Source organism: Salmo salar, chromosome 25 (assembly GCF_965601325.2).
Source record: "Salmo salar chromosome 25, fSalSal1, whole genome shotgun sequence".
Classification (NCBI taxonomy): Eukaryota; Metazoa; Chordata; class Actinopteri; order Salmoniformes; family Salmonidae; genus Salmo; species Salmo salar.
Window position 1 is genome coordinate 31,405,702 of NC_138315.1, and position 18,083 is coordinate 31,423,784.

The 18,083-nt window shown below is 48.3% G+C and overlaps 1 protein-coding gene across 2 annotated transcripts in view; it reads right to left on the bottom strand.

Annotated features, from left to right (window-relative positions):
* The window catches only part of LOC106586535 (ephrin type-A receptor 3), a 153,631-nt gene that overhangs the window by 31,024 nt on the left and 104,524 nt on the right, over nt 1-18,083 (bottom strand). For both annotated transcript variants that reach the window (XM_014173940.3, XM_045707295.2), the window contains exons 7-11: nt 15,499-15,661; nt 15,185-15,287; nt 10,040-10,104; nt 8,302-8,427; nt 2,704-2,889 (exon numbers count right to left, since the gene is read on the bottom strand). In XM_014173940.3, coding sequence (XP_014029415.2) covers nt 2,704-2,889; nt 8,302-8,427; nt 10,040-10,104; nt 15,185-15,287; nt 15,499-15,661 — 643 coding nt within the window. The remainder of the gene's footprint in view (nt 1-2,703; nt 2,890-8,301; nt 8,428-10,039; nt 10,105-15,184; nt 15,288-15,498; nt 15,662-18,083) is intronic.

Sequence of the window (18,083 nt, forward strand, 5' to 3'; positions counted from 1 at the left end):
CCCTCTATAAGACCCTGATGGATTGGCCCAACACCCCCCTGTCTAAGACCCTGATGGATTGGCCCAACACCCCCTCTATAAGACCCTGATGGATTGGCCCAACACCCCCCACTATAAGACCCTGATGGATTGGTCCAACACCCCCCTCTGTAAGACCCTGATGGATTGGCCCAACACCCCCCTCTATAAGACCCTGATGGATTGGCCCAACACCCCCCTGTCTAAGACCCTGATGGATTGGCCCAACACCCCCTCTATAAGACCCTGATGGATTGGCCCAACACCCCCTCTATAAGACCCTGATGGATTGGCCCAACACCCCCTCTATAAGACCCTGATGGATTGGCCCAACACCCCCTCTGTAAGACCCTGATGGATTGGCCCAACACCCCCTCTATAAGACCCTGATGGATTGACCCAACAACCCCCTCTATAAGACCCTGATGGATTGGCCCAACAACCCCCTCTATAAGACCCTGATGGATTGGCCCAACACCCCCTCTATAAGACCCTGATGGATTGGCCCAACACCCCCCTCTGTAAGACCCTGATGGATTGGCCCAACACCCCCTCTATAAGACCCTGATGGATTGGCCCAACACCCCCCTCTATAAGACCCTGATGGATTGGCCCAACACCCCCCTCTATAAGACCCTGATGGATTGGCCCAACAACCCCCTCTATAAGACCCTGATGGATTGGCCCAACACCCCCCTCTATAAGACCCTGATGGATTGGCCCAACATCCCCTCTATAAGACCCTGATGGATTGGCCCAACACCCCCTCTATAAGACCCTGATGGATTGGCCCAACACCCCCCTCTATAAGACCCTGATGGATTGGCCCAACATCCCCTCTATAAGACCCTGATGGATTGGCCCAACACCCCCTCTATAAGACCCTGATGGATTGGTCCAACACCCCCTCTATAAGACCCTGATGGATTGGCCCAACACCCCCCTCTATAAGACCCTGATGGATTGGCCCAACAACCCCCTCTATAAGACCCTTTATAGTTTCAGATAAAATAGACTCCCTAAACCTCCTCCCCTTTTTCTCCTCTCCTCTCCTCTCCTCTCCTCTCCTCTCCTCTCCTCTCCTCTCCTCTCCTCTCCTCTCCTCTCCTCTCCTCTCCTCTCCTCTCCTCTCCTCTCCTCTCCTCTCCTCTCCTCTCCTCTCCTCTCCTCTCTGCTCCTCTCCTCTGTGTGTGTGTGTGTGTGTGTGTGTGTGTGTGTGTGCAGCCCTTAGCGGTGCAGCCAAAAGCAGCAGCAGGGTTAATGAGGTGTGACAGTCTCTGGATTATTAAGAATTAACAGGACTGGGTTAATAAATCACCCTATGCCACAGACAGGACTGTGTGTGTGTGTGTGTGTGTGTGTGTGTGTGTGTGTGTGTGTGTGTGTGTGTGTGTGTGTGTGTGTGTGTGTCCGTTCCCACATGCCAACCAAACCCTTAAGAGCCTGCTCTCAATCATAGAGTACCCCTCCAACACACACACACACACACACACACACAACTATGCTCTCCCCTCATTCTGTCCTAAAAACAGAAACAAACCGCAGTCATTTGTAATTAGTCCTGGTATTATTCACCTTCAGGGCTTTAATAATGAGTGCTGTAAGATTTATGAGACAAATAAAATCCCTATATGATGAAGCCTTAAACAAATAAAAGGCCATTTTGCATTCCTGTCCAGATTCTATTTACAGCCAGATGAATGGGAAACATACTGTGTCTGAGTGGGTTTTCATTGACTTCGCTAAGTAACTGGTCCTGTCATAATGCAGAGGGACAGTCTTCACATGGCACAGTGGCTTTATCTAACTGTCAACTAGAATACACAGGATTTCCTTTTGTTTCCATGGCAACAAACAAAACAATGATACGCAGCGACCATATCATAATCCTTATGAATATTCAGAACTAAAATAGAACTTCTTCAAGGCAACCAAGTTAATTTATGTATTTTTTAACATATCATTATAGATATCGTATAACTACATTCAACTGTATCATGATTCAGAAATCCATGGCTTGGCTACAACTGGATATGAAACATCATTAAAACAGATCTGTTCTGGCTTGCTGGTCAAGTTGACCTAAACCGGCTAACCTCTGTAAAGTTTTACTGTGAGTTTAACAAGCCTGCCTGTGGAATGATCAGTTCATCTGTTGTAGAGCAATCAGAGGGAGATATTTTACAGGTTTAACTCTTCAGTATAACGACACGGCCAGAACTGCAGTAGAATGGTAATGTGGGTGTGTGTGCGTGTGATCACGCGTGTGTAGTGAAGACCGGCTCTGATTGTGGACCAGAGGTCAAAGCAATTATTTCACAGTTTTTCGAGTCATTTCCTTTAAGAGAACTGAGAACGTGTTGGTGTGTGAGACTAGCTGTGTTAAGGAGCCTCAGGAGGGAGACTAAGATTTAAACATATAGGGACTGTTTGATCAGGTGACATTGATCTGGTGAGATTCAAGCCATTAGAACTCAATAAAAATGGCTTCTCTTGTAAAGGTGTTGGCCAGTTTCATAGCATTGTTCAGTGTACAACTAATGACACATTCTGTCCGAGGTTCTCTCTGGGCAGAAGTCGTGAGGCATAGCCTACTTCATAAATAAATGTCACGCCAAGATTTAGTGAGTGAGACGTTGTTTTTCTCTCATTTTGACTGTATAGTAAGATATGGTCTGTACGTACTCCTGGTGACCACTCCCTCCAGCCTGATGATGTTTGGATGGTCAAACTGTCCCATGATGGACGCTTCAGACAGGAAGTCCCGCCTCTGTTTGTCGGTGTATCCTGCCTTCAGAGTCTTGATGGCCACACAGTTCTCCTTCTTACTGGGAAGACGCAGACGACCGCTGCACACCTCCCCAAACTCACCTACAAAAACACAAATATACCCACACAGAGCATTAATAACACACATTCTCTGACACCAAGGACCTGAGACGCTGACACCAAGGACCTGAGGCGCTGGCACCAAGGACCTGAGACGCTGACACCAAGGACCTGAGACGCTGACACCAAGGACCTGAGGCGCTGGCACCAAGGACCTGAGACGCTGACACCAAGGACCTGAGACGCTGACACCAAGGACCTGAGACGCTGACACCAAGGACCTGAGGCGCTGGCACCAAGGACCTGAGGAGCTGACACCAAGGACCTGAGGTCGCTGGCACCTAGGACCTGAGGCTACAAGCTAGTATTGATGACTTGTCATCAGAATAACTGTTATCATTTATTTCAGTTGGAACAGACCAGTCAGAAATTCTTGACTAATTTCATAAACACACACGATTGGCCAATATAAGCATGTGCAGTCATATGTCCTTCTTGAAATCCATCTCCCTCACTGAGATAACAATGACTAATTGAACATTGACTACATTGGCCACAGTCTATAAATGCCCTCTCTACTTTCCATATCATATAAAGCACTATGAGAGGTTATCAGAGCTGACAAATTCTCATTCCAACATGGTGATGACATACAGTATGATCAAGCTGTAGTATCCCTCTGAGGTACAGAGCCTCTCTGGAGAATAGTTTCCCTAGGCAGGGCTTTGTGGTAAAGAGACCACTTCAAAGTCAGAATGGGAGGTCAAGCATTGCTCTGATACGGCTGGTGACAGGGACTTGGCCAAAGAAGAGAGGGTGTGTTTGTGTAGGACCGTGATGTCACAGCTAAGACATGTTGACCCGGCCCATGCCCTCTCTCCTTATGATCATTTCCCATAGAGGAGTCGGATTAGAGACACAGAGTTGGTACGAAGTCAGAGACACACACACGCAAGTACTGGCCTGGGAATGGGTCTGGAAGGACTTTGAATAATTACAGGCCATCTAAAGAGAGCAGCACGCTGCTTGCTGGGCTGTGGTTGGAGCTAGGCTGAGCTGGGCTGTAGTTGGAGCTAGGCTGAGCTGGGCTGTAGTTGGAGCTAGGCTGAGCTGGGCTGTAGTTGGAGCTAGGCTGAGCAAGGCTGTAGTTGGAGCTAGGTTGAGCTGGGCTGTAGTTGGAGCTAGGCTGAGCAAGGCTGTGGTTGGAGCTAGGTTGAGCTGGGCTGTAGTTGGAGCTAGGCTGAACTGGGCTGTAGTTGGAGCTAGGCTGAGCTGGGCTGTGGTTGGAGCTAGGCTGAGCTGGGCTGTGGTTGGAACTAGACTGAACTAGGCTGTGGTTGGACCTAGGCTGAGCTGGGCTGTGGTTGGAACTAGACTGAGCTGGGCTGTAGTTGGAGCTAGACTGAGCAAGGCTGTAGTTGGAGCTAGGCTGAGCTGGGCTGTGGTTGGAGCTAGGCTGAGCTGGGCTGTGGTTGGAGCTAGGCTGAGCTGGGCTGTGGTTGGAGCTAGGATGTGGTTGTAGCTAGACTGAGCTGGGCTGTGGTTGGAGCTAGGCTGAGCTAGGCTGAGGTTGGAGCTAGGCTGAGCTGGGCTGTGGTTGGAACTAGACTGAGCTGGGCTGTGGTTGGAGCTGGGCTGAGCTGGGCTGTGGTTGGAGCTAGGCTGAGCTGGGCTGTGGTTGGAACTAGGCTGAGCTGGGCTGTGGTTGGAGCTAGGCTGAGCTGGGCTGTGGTTGTAGCTAGACTGAGCTGGGCTGTGGTTGGAGCTAGGCTGAGCAAGGATGTGGTTGGAGCTAGGCTGAGCTGGGCTGTGGTTGGAGCTAGGCTGAGCTAGGCTGTGTTTGGAGCTAGGCTGTGGTTGTAGCTAGACTGAGCTGGGCTGTGGTTGGAGCTAGGCTGAGCTAGGCTGTGGTTGGAGCTAGGCTGAGCTGGGCTGTGGTTGGAACTAGACTGAGCTTGGCTGTGGTTGGAGCTAGGCTGAGCTGGGCTGTGGTTGGAGCTAGGCTGAGCTGGGCTGTGGTTGGAACTAGGCTGAGCTGGGCTGTGGTTGGAGCTAGGCTGAGCTGGGCTGTGGTTGTAGCTAGACTGAGCTGGGCTGTGGTTGGAGCTAGGCTGAGCAAGGATGTGGTTGGAGCTAGGCTGAGCTGGGCTGTGGTTGTAGCTAGACTGAGCTGTGCTGTGGTTGGAGCTAGGCTGAGCTGGGCTGTGGTTGGAGCTAGGCTGAGCTAGGCTGTGGTTGGATCTAGGCTGAGCTGGGCTGCGGTTGGAACTAGACTGAGCTACGCTGTGGTTGGAGCTAGGCTGAGCTGGGCTGTGGTTGGAACTAGGCTGAGCTGGGCTGTGGTTGGAGCTAGGCTGAGCTGGGCTGTGGTTGGAACTAGGCTGAGCTGGGCTGTGGTTGGAGCTAGGCTGAGCTGGGCTGTGGTTGGAGCTACACTGAGCTGGGCTGTGGTTGGAGCTAGGCTGAGCAAGGCTGTGGTTGGAGCTAGGCTGAGCTGGGCTGTGGTTGTAGCTAGACTGAGCTGGGATGTGGTTGGAGCTAGGCTGAGCTAGGCTGTGGTTGGATCTAGGCTGAGCTGGGCTGTGGTTGGAACTAGACTGAGCAACGCTGTGGTTGGAGCTAGGCTGAGCTGGGCTGTGGTTGGAGCTAGGCTGAGCTGGGCTGTGGTTGTAGCTAGACTGAGCTGGGCTGTGGTTGGAGCTAGGCTGAGCAAGGCTGTGGTTGGAGCTAGGATGAGCTGTGCTATGGTTGTAGCTAGACTGAGTTGTGCTGTGGTTGGAGCTAGGCTGAGCAAGGCTGTGGTTGGAGCTAGGCTGAGCTAGGCTGTGGTTGGAGCTAGGCTGAGCTGGGCTGTGGTTGGAACTAGACTGAACTAGGCTGTGGTTGGAGCTAGGCTGAGCTGGGCTGTGGTTGGAACTAGACTGAGCAAGGCTGTGGTTGGGGCTAGGCTGAGCTGGGCTGTGGTTGTAGCTAGGCTGAGCTGGGCTGTGGTTGGAGCTAGGCTGAGCTGGGCGGTGGTTGGAGCTAGGCTGAGCTGGGCTGTGGTTGGAACTAGGCTGAGCTGGGCTGTGGTTGGAGCAAGGTTGAGCTGGGCTGTGGTTGGAGCTAGACTGAGCTGGGCTGTGGTTGGAGCTAGGCTGAGCAAGGCTGTGGTTGGAGCTAGGCTGAGCTGGGCTGTGGTTGGAACTAGACTGAGCAAGGCTGTGGTTGGAGCTAGGCTGAACTAGGCTGTGGTTGGATCTAGGCTGAGCTGGGATGTGGTTGGAACTAGACTGAGCTACGCTGTGGTTGGAGCTAGGCTGAGCTGGGCTGTGGTTGGAACTAGACTGAACTAGGCTGTAGTTGGATCTAGGCTGAGCTGGGCTGTGGTTGGAACTAGACTTAGCTGGGCTGTGGTTGGAGCTAGGCTGAGCTGGGCTGTGGTTGGAGCTAGGCTGAGCTAGGCTGTGGTTGGATCTAGGCTGAGCTGGGCTGTGGTTGGAACTAGACTGAGCTACGCTGTGGTTGGAGCTAGGCTGAGCTGGGCTGTGGTTGGAGCTAGGCTGAGCTGGGCTGTGGTTGGAACTAGACTGAGCAAGGCTGTGGTTGGATCTAGGCTGAGCTGCGCTGTGGTTGGAACTAGACTGAGCTGGGCTGTAGTTGGAGCTAGGCTGTGGTTGTAGCTAGACTGAGCTGGGCTGTGGTTGGAGCTAGGCTGAGCTGGGCTGTGGTTGGAACTAGACTGAGCTGGGCTGTGGTTGGAGCTAGGCTGAGCTGGGCTGTGGTTGGAGCTAGGCTGAGCAAGGCTGTGGTTGGAGCTAGGCTGAGCTGGGCTGTGGTTGGAGCTAGGCTGAGCTGGGCTGTGGTTGGAACTAGACTGAGCTACGCTGTGGTTGGAGCTAGGCTGAGCTGGGCTGTGGTTGGATCTAGGCTGAGCTGGGCTGTGGTTGGAGCTAGGCTGAGCTGGGCTGTGGTTGGAACTAGACTGAGCAAGGCTGTGGTTGGAGCTAGGCTGAGCTGGGCTGTGGTTGGATCTAGGCTGAGCTGGGCTGTGGTTGGAACTAGACTGAGCTACGCTGAGCTGGGCTGTGATTGGAACTAGACTGAGCAAGGCTGTGGTTGGAGCTAGGCTGAGCTGGGCTGTGGTTGGAGCTAGGCTGAGCTGGGCTGTGGTTGGAGCTAGGCTGAGCTGGGCTGTGGTTGGAGCTAGGCTGAGCTGGGCTGTGATTGGAGCTAGTCTGAGCTGGGCTGTGGTTGGAGCTAGGCTGAGCTGGGCTGTGGTTGGAGCTAGGCTGAGCTTGGCTGTGGTTGGCCAGTGGATAGGCTGGAAGATGACCAGCACCAGGGTCAGTATGACCCCACCCTCCATCCACTCCTCTGATGAGCAGGGAAGAGGTGTGATTAATGACACAAACTCTCCCTCCGCTTTCTTAGGCTTTGATGTGTGCAGGTCATCTGTAAGATGGTGCAGCTGCCCTGTGTTGTGGCATGTCTCTATGTGCTCTCCCACTGCCTGCTATTCCCATGAATCACAATGCATTAACTTCATGTCTACACTCCTGCTGAAGACATCTGGGAGAGAGGGAAGAGGAGTGAGGTGGAGAAAGGGTGAAAAATAAAGGAGAAAGAGGAGAGAGGGAGCTGTGGGGAATGTCAAACAATATCCCATCTGGAGGTGCGATAACGTTACCCATACTCCTCTGCTCCAGCAGCACACACTCTATTAAAAGCAGTGAGGCAGCGAGGACTTTTCACTCCATCCCTCTATTCATCCCTTTTTTTACTCCTTTCATCTCCCTCTCTACATCCCCATTTCTCCATCTATCCATCCCTTCCTCTCACTTCCTCCACTCCCCATCTCTCAATCCATCCCTATATCCATACCGCCTTTCTCTCCCACCCATCCCGCATTCTCCCTCCCTCCCTCCCTCCCTCCCTCCCTCCCTCCCTCCCTCCCTCCCTCCCTCCCTCCCTCCCTCCCTCCCTCCCTCCCTCCCTCGCCCTCTCTCCATTGCAGAAGAGGAGTAAAACACAGGCCTCTCCAGCTGAAGTGTTAAATGAATCTCATTCTCACTGCTACATTTAGAACAAACACCTTACTATCAAATAGCTTCTCTTTGTGCCTCTGAATACCAATGAGTTGGAATGTGTGTGACGTATCTTTGGGATCACTGTGAATGCAACTGTGGGAAAGTTTGCTCAAGATGTCTTAGGTATGTGTTATTGACGTGTGTGTGTGTGTGTGTGTGCATGCATGCATGTGTCTGTATGTGTGTGCATACATGCGTCTGTATGTGTGTGCATACATGCATCTGTGTGTGTGTGCATGCATGAGTCTGTACGTGTGCATGTATGCGTCTGTATGTGTGTGCATGCATGCATCTGTGTGGGTGTGCATGCATGCGTCTGTATGTGTGTGCATGTGTCTTTGTGTGTGTGCCTATGTGACACTGTGTGTCATGTCTCTGGTCTCACCTGCTCCCACCACCTTGTCGATGGCGATACAGGAAGCATCCAGCTCCTTGGCAAACTCATGGACAGCCTGACTGGGGTCTTCATAGGTGTGAGGGTCTACGTAGGTCCTTATACCTGGCAGACGCACTGAGGGGGGGGGGGGAGTGTAATGTTTACTGTTCATTTTTATTGTTTATTTCACTTTTGTATATTATCTATATCACTTGCTTTGGCAATGTAAACATATGTTTCCCATGCCAATAAAGCCCTTCAATTGAAATTGAATTGATGTGAGAGAGTGTGTTAGTAACAGTCTCATTGAAATAACCAGAGAGAGAGAGAGAGAGAGAGAGAGAGAGAGAGAGAGAGTTAGTAACAGTCTTATTGAGAGAACCAGAGAGAAAGAGAGTTAGTAACAGTCTTATTGAGAGAACCAGAGAGAGAGAGAGAGAGAGTTAGTAACAGTCTTATTGAGAGAACCAGAGAGAGAGAGAGAGAGAGTTAGTAACAGTCTTATTGAGAGAACCAGAGAGAAAGAGAGTTAGTAACAGTCTTATTGTGAGAACCAGAGAGAGAGAGAGAGAGAGTTAGTAACAGTCTTATTGAGAGAATCAGAGAGAGAGAGAGAGATTTTCCCTTTTGTACTTTAACAATTTGTACATCGTTACAACACTGTGTATATATACATAATATGACATTTGTAATGTCTTTATTCTTTTGCAACTTCTGTGAGTGTAATTTTACTGTTCATTTTTATTGTTTATTTCACTTTTGTATATTATCTACTTCATTTGCTTTGGCAATGTTAACATATGTTTCCCATGCCAATAAAGCCCCTTGAATTGAAACGAAGTGAATTGAGAGAGAGAGTGTTAGTAATAGTCTCATTGAGAGAACCAGAGAGAGAGTGTGTTAGTAGACTAGGCAGTGGAGATGAGTCTTCGGGTAGGTCACAAAACCCACTACGGACGTCATGTGACATTTATGGATGAGTGACCAGCCAATTAATCCATCATGTGTAAGAAAAACACTAGGTTGGTTTATGAGTGTGGCCAGCCCCCAAGGAAAACATGTTTCTGTTCAAATAAACCCCAATCAGGAGATGGATTATACTGTATACAAACACACTGACCCTGTACCTAACTAATGCTGAGGAATGACTCAACATATTTTAGAAGAACAATAGACAGACAGACACGCACACAGACAGACAGACAGACAGACAGACAGACAGGCAGGCAGACAGGCAGACAGGCAGGCAGACAGACAGACAGACAGACAGACAGACAGACAGACAGACAGACAGACAGACAGACAGACAGACAGACAGACAGACAGACAGGCAGACAGGCAGACAGACAGACAGACAGACAGACACGCACAGACAGACAGACAGACAGACACGACACACAGACAGACAGACAGACAGACAGACAGACAGACAGACAGACAGACAGACAGACAGGCAGACAGGCAGACAGGCAGGCACGACAGGCACGCAGGCAGACGGACAGGCAGACGGACAGACAGACAGACAGACAGACACGCAGGCAGACGGACAGGCACGCAGGCAGACGGACAGACATGCAGACAGACAGACAGACAGACAGACAGACAGACAGACAGACAGACAGACAGACAGACAGACAGACAGGCACGCAGACGGACAGGCAGGCACGCAGACATGCAGACAGATAGGCAGACAGGGAGACGGACAGACAGACAGACGGACGGACAGAGGGTTGGGTGAGGTACTTACAGTGTCCATTGCCAAAGTGCAGTCTCTTCTCGTCAGGGTGTTTAGACCTCCTGTAGCCACAGAACCTGTCAGTCACAATGATATAAATGAATGTCACACCTTTACCCATCAGTCTTCACTTTCCCTCACCCTACATCAGAGGGCATAGCAAGCCATGTGTGTGTGTGTGTGTGAAATCAAATCAAACTTTATTTGTCACATGCGCCGAAAACAAGTGTAGACCTTACCATGAAATGCTTACTTACAAGCCCTTAACCAACAGTGCAGTTCAAGAAAGAATTAAGAAAATACTTACCAAATAAACTAAAGTAAAAAATAATTAAAAGTAACACAATAAAATTACAGTAACGGCTATATACAGGGGGTACCGAGTCAATGTGTGGGGGTACAGGTTAGTCCAGGTCATTTGTACATGGAGGTGGGGGTGAAGTGACTATGCATAGATAATAAACAGAGTAGTAGCAGTGCACAAAACAAATAGAGAGGGGGGATGTCAATGTAAAAAGTCCGGACATGCATGTGTGTGTGTGTCACGTCCTGACCAGTATAAGGGTTATTTGTTATTGTAGTTTGGTCAGGATGTGGCAGAGGGTATTTTGTTTATGTGGTTCGGGGTGGTGTTTTATGTAGTAGGGTGTTTGATTTATTATTTCCGGGTTTTTGGGGTTATGTTCTAGGTTTGTATTTTCTATGTGGTCTCTAGTCTTTTGTATTTCTATGTCTAGTTTATTGGGGTTGGACTCTCAATTGGAGGCAGGTGTTTTCTAGTTGCCTCTGATTGAGAGTCCTATATATGGGTATGTGTTTGGTTTGGTGTTGTGGGAGATTGTGTCTTGTTTTGCCTGTGTGAGCATGACAAGACTGTTTTGTTGTTCGTGTGTTTTTCGTTTTGTTATTTTGGTGTTCTCTTTATTTCAAATAAATATCAAGATGAGCATCCACATTCCTGCTGCGTTTTGGTCCTCTATTCCCGACGACAACCGTTACAGAATCTCCCACCTCAACAAGACCAAGCAGCGGAAGAAGGAGAGGAGGAATGCTGAGAAAATGGACTTTGATATGGACGATCGTGAGAAGTGGACGTGGGAGGAGATTATGGCCGGAGAAGGTCCATGGAGGAAGTGGAGCGATGACAGGGAACGCTACAGGGGAACACGACTGGCGTTTAAGCCTGAGAGGCAGCCCCAAGAAAAAAAAATTGGGGGACACATGGGTAGTTTGGCTGGGCGAGGATTGAGCCCCAGGCCAAATCCCCGTACCTTTTCTGGGCAACCAGTGACTGGACAGGTCCCGTGCTTCGGGGTAATGGGTACTGTGGCGAGGCCAAGTATTTTTAGGCCGGTACGTGCAATACCAGCGCCCCGCATTTGCCAGGGGGAAGTGGGCATCCAGCCAGTAAGAGCGATGCCAGTTCTGCGCTCGAGACGCCAGTACACCTCTACGGTCCAGTGCGTCAGCCCAGTCCGACTCGTCCTGTTCCCGCTCCCCGCACTAGCCCTGAGGTGCGTGTTCCCAGGCTGATACCTCTAGTACTAGCACCACGCATCAGGCTTCCAGTGCGTCAACCCAGTCCGACTCGGCCTGTTCCCGCTCCCCGCACTAGCCCTGAGGTGCGTGTTCCCAGGCTGATACCTCCAGTACCAGCACCACGCATCAGGCTTCCAGTGCGTCAACCCAGTCCGACTCGGCCTGTTCCCGCTACCCGCACTAGCCCTGAGGTGCGTGTCCCCAGACTGGCACATCCAGTACCAGTACCACGCATCAGGCTTCCAGTGCGTCAGCCCAGCCTCGAGATTTCGGCAATAATGCGCAGTCCAGAGTATCCGACAACAGTGTGCAGTCCAGAGTATCCGGCAACAGTGTGCAGTCCAGAGTATCCGGCAACAGTGTGCAGTCCAGAGTATCCGGCAACAGTGTGCAGTCCACAGTATCCGGCAACAGTGTGCAGTCCAGAGTATCCGGCAACAGTGTGCAGTCCAGAGTATCCGGCACCAGTGTCTAGTCCAGAACCGAGGGAGACTGCCTGCGACCCGGAACCGAGGGAGTCTGCCTGTGACCCGGAACCGAAGGGGTCTGCCTGCGACCCGGAACCAAGGGAGTCTATCAGCAACCCGGAACTGAGTAAGTCTGTTGACGATCTGGAACTTAATATGATTAACTGTGTATCAAATGAGTCTGCCTACAGTGTGGAATGGAAGAGGTCTGCCTACGATCCGGAACGATGGGAGTCTGCCTACGGCCCGAAACTGAGCAAGTCTGTCTGCATTCTGGAGGACAGTAGGCCGGAGCCAGAACCACCTCCTGTATAGGTAGGTTGGGGAGGGGGGTGTAGCACAAGTGCCGTCAGTGACGGCAGCCACCCTCCCTTCCCTCCCTTTAGTTTAGGGGGATTTTTTGTTGTTGTTGGGTTTTTTTTTTTTTTTTTTAGGTCTGCACCTTTGGGGGGGGGGGGGTACTGTCACGTCCTGACCAGTATAAGGGTTATTTGTTATCGTAGTTTGGTCAGGACGTGGCAGAGGGTATTTTGTTTATGTGGTTCGGGGTGGTGTTTTATGTAGTAGGGTGTTTGATTTATTGTTTTTGGGGTTATGTTCTAGGTTTGTATTTTCTATGTGGTCTCTAGTCTTTTGTATTTCTATGTCTAGTTTATTGGGGTTGGACTCTCAATTGGAGGCAGGTGTTTTCTAGTTGCCTCTGATTGAGAGTCCTATATATGGGTATGTGTTTGGTTTGGTGTTGTGGGAGATTGTTTCTTGTTTTGCCTGTGTGAGCCTGACAAGACTGTTTTGTTGTTTTGTGCGTTTTTTTCGTTTTGTTATTTTGGTGTTCTCTTTATTTTAAATAAATATCAAGATGAACATCCACATTCCTGCTGCATTTTGGTCCTCTATTCCCGACGACAACCGTTAGTGTGCTTGTGTCAGGGTCTCCGTTAGCCATTGACTTACCGGTCTAGGGGTTCATTTGCATCATTTATTGAAATTAAATTGCCGCATGTGTAGCCTAGTTATGTATCTTATTCATTACACAGCATACAGACACAGAGCCTTTGAGAGGAAAATCTGTAAGACATCGCTTTTATAAGCAATTAAAAATGTAATTGTGCGTTAAAAATAGCCCCAATTAAAAAGAGATACTATTTGTATTTCTCAACTGGTAATTGAAGCGGGCTTCCCATTTGCTGTTCAAATGCAACGGAAAGCAGGCTTCATCAGCTCGTCACACCCACTTTGCAATGAGCTGGAGGCAGTATGCATTTTGAAAACCTATAGTGACTTAACTGTTTGAACATGAATGTTTTACCACATATTATGAGGCATGTTTTACCTTGCTTCAAAGTATCCTAGGCTAAATCTGACCATATCCGTGGAATCAATGATTTAATAAAGACTTCCATATGCCATTGAAACCAGTAGGTTATTGTTTTATAAAGACTTCCATATGTCACTGAAACCAGTAGGTTATTGTTTTATTAAGACTTCCATATGTCACTGAAACCAGTAGGTTATTGTTTTATAAAGACTTCCATATGTCACTGAAACCATGTTCTATCGGTTATCAACTTTCTTTCATTATCCGGTAGCCAAATGAGCAATAGAATAGTTCTACTTTACTACTATGGGGGATAGTAGCTTGACATAGGCAGCGCATCCATAAGGCTAGCGGAAGCTCAGCTTTCCCTAAAGTAAATTGAATTAAATTGCCAAAATTCTATATATAATTAGTCTAATCGTGTCTATACAGAAATAAATGAAATCATTCAAAACAGGCTACTAAAGCATGATTTGGCTACAGAGAGAAAAAAAGTCTGGGATTGTTTTAAATAGCATTGCCTACAGTCGGAAGGAAAGGCAGCCTGAACGGAAAATACCAAATAGATGATTGTTGAGTTGTGACGGTCAGTGAAAAGTACAAGCCCAGCCAGGCATATTGCAATATTTCAACATTAAATTGCAGGAAAACAAATTGTTGCTGTCAAGAGAAGACAATGAAAAGACTCTAATCTGTCTTCTAGCTATCAAAATTCTGAACTTAATTGAGCGAACAATAGTAGGCCTACCGATTATTGGCACCTGCGGAGAGCATCTGCCATATCCCTGGTGACTGCGCATATTCACCCTTTAGAGGAACGTCATATTCCATTTGTGTCTCCCTTCTCCTAGTCCTTTGATAGTTTATGGACAACGTCGTTTTATCTGTCAGTGTCAACAAGATGCATGGAATGATTTATTATAAAGGTGCATTTTTATGGTGGAAATTTGCTTCCCCAAACTTGAAACTCACGTGCCGACCCCAGTGATTTTGCTGTTCGTAACTCGTCTTGTCGGTTGAGGAAAAGTTGTAACATGTTCAAAGTGCACAGTAAGAAGGACATATGTCATTGCATCCTGGATTTGCATGTTCTGTTATGATGAATTACCATATTCTAAATGTGATTTCTGTCATTCTGAGCAGCGTGGGTAGACTCCCTAATCAGGTTACACACCCAGTGCATATGGGTCCGGCTGATTTCTCAAATGTCCGGTAAATTAAAATGCTGCCGGTCAAATGTATGCCGACACATTTTCATAACGGAAACCCTGGCGTGTGTGTGCGTGTGTATGCGTGCGTGTGTGTGTGGAGGAAAGCAGCAGCGGTCAGTCCTGGTGTACCATGGTGTGTTTGTCTTTGCTCTGAGCCAGAACGGGATCTGCAGGACTAGTAATGAGCCTGAGAGTTCTACTCTCACTGCAGTACTAACTGCCAACATTAACCCTGGGCCAGTAAGCAAAAGGTCAGTAGTTTGAATCCCAGAGCCAACTAGGTGAAATATATGCCGATGTGCCCTTGAGCCAGGCACTTAACCATAATTTCTCCTGTAAATCTCTGGATACGATCGTGACTATAATGTAAATGTAAACACAGACAGACACACAGTGTCCCTCTACACTACATACACAAAAGAGTAAGATACTGTAAAAAGCATTGCATCCTCTGCCATTCCAGGAGCATACTTTATAGGGATATGATAAATTCTTACTACAATATCCTCAGACAGTACAGTATATCTCTGCATTTAGAGGTGGACCTCCGTGAAGACAGAGCCATGTTATTGGCGCAGACGAGTTGTCAGTGTGCTTTGTGCAGTGCGATTTATGTACAGACCTGCCAATCACAATGTAGAGGAGGACAGTGAGCAGGATGATGGCCGCAGCGGTGGAGATGGCTATCAACACCACCTGACTACTCTCACTGGAGATAGAGAACGCTGGGAGGAAACGGAGAAAGAGGGAGAGAGAGGGAGAGAGAGGGAGAGAGAGGAAGAAAGAAGAGAACAGGAGCAGCAGAGAGAGATAAATGTTAGCATGTACAGGCACAGGTCAATGACAAAAATCTAACAACTGAATCACTGACATCCATCACTTGGTGTTGAATTACATAGAAAATACTGTATTTTGTGGGATCAGAAAAGTACATACAGTCAGGGCTGGTCTCAAACTCAAAGCTCCTGCTGCTGGCTCCATATCCTGCTGCAGTCCTGGCCCTGATCTGGAGCAGGTAGGAGGTGTCTGCCTTCAGACCGCTTAACGTCACGTTACAACCCTTAGAGCGCAGGATGGTGTAGCTTGTCTCCTGCTCCTGCTACAGGAGGGTGAGGGAGAGAGACAGAAAGAGAGGAAGATGTTACTATCAGTCCATTCAGTCCGGTGAGGAATGTATACAGGCATCTGTCCACTGAGACTGTTGACACATCAGATCACCCATCAGGGTGGGGTCAGTACCAGGGGAAGGAAATGTGTGTTTGCAATCAGGTGTATCCTATAGAGCTAAGGGGGCCCCTGTCACACACACACAGACCAACTCAAAATCCAACATTTATTTGATGGCCTCTACAAAAATCTTATCACCACCGTGATTCCTCCACCACCCTAACAGAACTACACTGAACAAAAATATAAACGCAACATGCTACAATTTCAAAGATTTTGCTGGGTTACAGTTCATAAAAGGAAATTAGTTGAAATAAATGAATTTGATTCTAATCTATGGATTTCACATGACTGGGAATACAGATATGCATCTCTTTGTCACAGATACCTTAAAAAAAAGGTAGGGGCGTCGACCAGAAAATCCGTCAGTATCTGGTGTGACTATCATTTGCCTCATGCAGCTGGACACACCTCCTTAGCATAGAGTTGATCAGCCTGTTGATTGTGGCCTGTGGAATGTTGTCCCACTCCTCTTCAATGGCTGTGCGAAGTTGTTGGATATTGGTGGGAACTGGAACACGCTGTCGTTCATGTCGATCCAGAGCATCCCAAACATGCTGAATGGGTGACATGTCTGGTGAGTATGCAGGCCATTGAAGAACTGGGACATTTTCAGCTTCCAGGAATTGTGTACAGATCCTTGCGACATGGGGCCGTGCACTATCATGCTGAAACATGAGGTGATGGCGGCAGATGAATGGCACGACAATGGGCCTTAGGATCTCGTCATGTTATCTCTGTGCATTCAACTTGCCATCGATAAAATGCAATTGTGTTCGTTGTCCATAGCTTATGCCTGCCCATACTATAACCCCACCGCCACCATGGGGCACTCTGTTCACAATGTTGACATCAGCAAACCACTAACCCACACTACGCCATACATGCTGTCTGCCATCTGCGTGCCAGTGGCCATCGAAGGTGAGCATTTGCCCACTGAAGTCGGTTACGATGCTGAACTGCAGTCGGGTCAAGACCCTGGTGAGGACGACGAGCACGCAGATGAGCTTCCCTGAGACGGTTTCAAATCAGCTTCTTGATATGCCACATCTGTCAGATGGATGGATTATCTTGACAAAGGAGAAATGCTCACTAACAGGGATGTAAATACATTTGTGCACAGCTTTTTATGCGTATGGAATATTTCTGGGACATTTTATTTCAGCTCATGAAACATGGGACCAACACTTCACATGTTACATTTATATTTTAGTTCAGTGTAAATTTACTGGCCAGGTCTACTTTCAGCCAATTGTTTCCAGGTGCAGGGGACTGTACAGGAGGGAGAGAGGAGAGATCAATACAGATGTATAGCATTCCCTGAGATTCAGAGCCCTACAGCTTATGTTGGCTGTCGTACCATCCCTCTTCTCATTGAGCCAGAGAGAGGGAGAGGAGATGCATGCCAGTGGAGAACGGATCATACTGTTAAGGGGAGTGACCGAGAGAAAGCCAGAGACATTTGGCTCCTACTTTTTCCTTTAAAGCGGCAATATGTAACCCTTTGGGCGACCCAACCAAATGTGCATAGATATATATCCGTTATAGATCTGTCATTCTCGTTGAATGCAATTCTAAGAAGTGGAAGATCTGTTCTATGTGTGTTATTTCTATGCTTCCCGTTCTGAAGTTTCACTTTTGCATCTTTTACTTCCATTTTTGTACACCAGCTTCAAACAGCTGAAAATACAATCTTTTTGGTTATAGAAAATATATTTCACAGCCGATTAGATGGTACAATGATTCTCTACACTATACTTTCTTGTTTTGTCACAAACTGAAATTGGGTGAACTCTTTTTGCAACCAGGAATTGGTGGAGCGATTTCTGCATAGTGCATCTTTACGTGGATCCGCACCACCTCCGACCCCCAGAACAACTCAATGTAGTTTCATGTCTAGAACCTCTATCCACACTAAGTGGCCTGTTGATGAAGGCTGGTGTGTGTGTGTGTGTGTGTGTGTGTGTGTGTGTGTGTGTGTGTGTGTGTGTGTGTGTGTGTGTGTGTGTGTGTGTGTACGTACACGCTGGTATGGTCCATTATTGTCAAGTGTAACCAGATGAGCGACGGGCTATGGTTACATATGATGGATTGAACACAAATGTTTTCTCTTCCACTAATCAGAAGTAAATAAATAATAAAAAGCTAATGTACCTAGGAGCAGAGAGGACCATTTAAGCAGTGCTCATATGGTGAGTTGATCTTGTACAAATATACAGTACGTTGGCAGCATAAATAGACTTAGGTTTGAAACGTTTTCATTTGACATTTCTTGGCTGGTCTCGGTTCTGTTG